Genomic DNA, 1,684 nt, shown 5'->3' with positions numbered 1-1,684 from the left:
TCCCGGTCCTTCCTGCAGGTTCGGATCCCGCTCCGGCGGCGCTGCGGTGACACCGGAGGGCACTCGGGGTAAACCGGGGGCGGGGGGTGGCGCGAACGGCCCGGGGGCTCCGCGGGGTCGGAYCCTGCTCCGTTCCCGGTCCTAATCCCGGGGTGGGGGTCCCGCGGGCTGCCGGTGACCGGCGGATCCCGGAGGAAGTTCCCTTTCCCTTTAAATGCAAATCYCGGGCGGTGCGGACGGGTCCGGGGGGCTCGGGGGGTCCGGGGGGTCGGGGTGACCGTCGGGATCGCCGCGTCCAGCGGGCCCCGGAGGCCGGAGCGGGCCTGGCGCAGGTCAGTCCCGGCCGTGGAGCTCCGGACGGCGGCCGGAGCTGCGGACAAAGGGGACAAAGGAGCTCCGCACCCCCGGAGCTGCCCCGTCCCGGCGCCGCGCGGAGCTCGGGGAGCCCGGGGGGTACTCCGGGGGCACGGACCCCTCACGGTCGCTGCCCCGCTCTCTCCGGGCTCGTTCCAGACGCAAATTCTCCATCTCCGGGAGCCGAGGCCCGGCCGGAGCTGCGGCTGCGGTTCAGGCCCCGGTCGGGCTGGGCTCGGGGATGCTCCGGGATGCGCCGGGAGAACGGAGCCTCCCCGGGAACGGCGCCCGAGCTCCCGCTCCGCTCCTCCTCCGCGCTCACGGGGCCCGCGGGGGTGTCGCTCCTTGTCCCGGGGGTCCCCGTTTGTCCCGGGGTGCCCGAACCCTCGGCCACGAACCGCGCAGGGACGGAGCGGGAGCGTCCGGAGTGTCCGGAGCGTCCGGAGTGTCCGAGCGCCGTGTCCATCCCGCAGCCCCCGCAGCGCCGGCCATGGACGAGCGGAGGAAGAAGCGGAGCCCCAAAACCTGCCTGGCTCAGCCCGCGCCCCCCGGAGCCCCGCGGCCGCTGCCCCCGAGCAAAAGCGCGTCCTTCGCGCTGCCGCTGCCCACGCTGCCCTCGCCCCGCCAGCGGCCGCGGCCCCGCCGGTCAGTGCGGCCGGGGGACACCCGGGGGACCCCGCTCGGAGCCCCCCGGGCGATGCCAACGCCGCGTTCCCCGCGCAGGACGAGCAAGGAGCGGCTGCGGGCGGCTCCGGGGGGCTCCCGGGGGGCTCCGCTGCAGCACAGCTTCCTCACCGATGTGTCGGACGTGTGCGAGATGGAGGGGGGGCTGCTCAGCCTCCTCAGCGATTTCCACTCGGGGAAGCTGCAGGCGTTCGGTGAGGAGGGGGTGGGGGGTCCTTTCTATGGGCACGGGGAAGGGTGGGATGGGGGATTTTGGATTTTGGGTCCATGGGAAAGAGCAGGAGGGGGAATTCTGGATCCATGGGGAAAGAACGGGATGGGGAATTTTGGATCTGCACGGAAGGGTTGGGATGGGGAATTTTGGATCCACAGGAAAGGGTGGGATGGGAATTCTGGATCCATGGGGAAAGAACGGGATAGAGAATTTTGGATCTGCACGGAAGGGTTGGGGTGGAGAATTTTGGATCCGCAGGAAAGGGTGGGATGGGGAGTTTTGGGTCCATGGGAAAGGGTGGGATGGGAATTCTGGATCCATGGGGAAAGAACGGGATAGAGAATTTTGGATCTGCACGGAAGGGTTGGGATGGGGAATTTTGGATCCGCAGGGAAGGGTGGGATGGAAATTTTTGAGTCCATAGGGAAGGAG

General features: G+C 69.9%; 1 protein-coding gene across 1 annotated transcript; it reads left to right on the top strand.

Annotated features, from left to right (window-relative positions):
• Positions 1-6: 6 nt before the first annotated feature.
• On the top strand, positions 7-1,243 carry LOC130588220 (coiled-coil domain-containing protein 28B-like; the record flags this gene model as incomplete). The annotated part of the gene is made up of 3 exons (XM_057389170.1): positions 7-68; positions 828-999; positions 1,078-1,243. Coding segments are annotated over exons 2-3 (321 nt in total), but the record flags the coding sequence as incomplete, so codon positions are not given.
• Between the last annotated feature and the right edge of the window lie 441 nt (positions 1,244-1,684).

Source organism: Malurus melanocephalus, unplaced genomic scaffold, assembly GCF_030028575.1.
Source record: "Malurus melanocephalus ecotype Western Australia unplaced genomic scaffold, MMel_1.1 scaffold_3825, whole genome shotgun sequence".
Taxonomy (NCBI): Eukaryota; Metazoa; Chordata; class Aves; order Passeriformes; family Maluridae; genus Malurus; species Malurus melanocephalus.
Note: the sequence above shows the minus strand (reverse complement) of the source record. Positions and strands in the feature narration are given on the sequence as shown.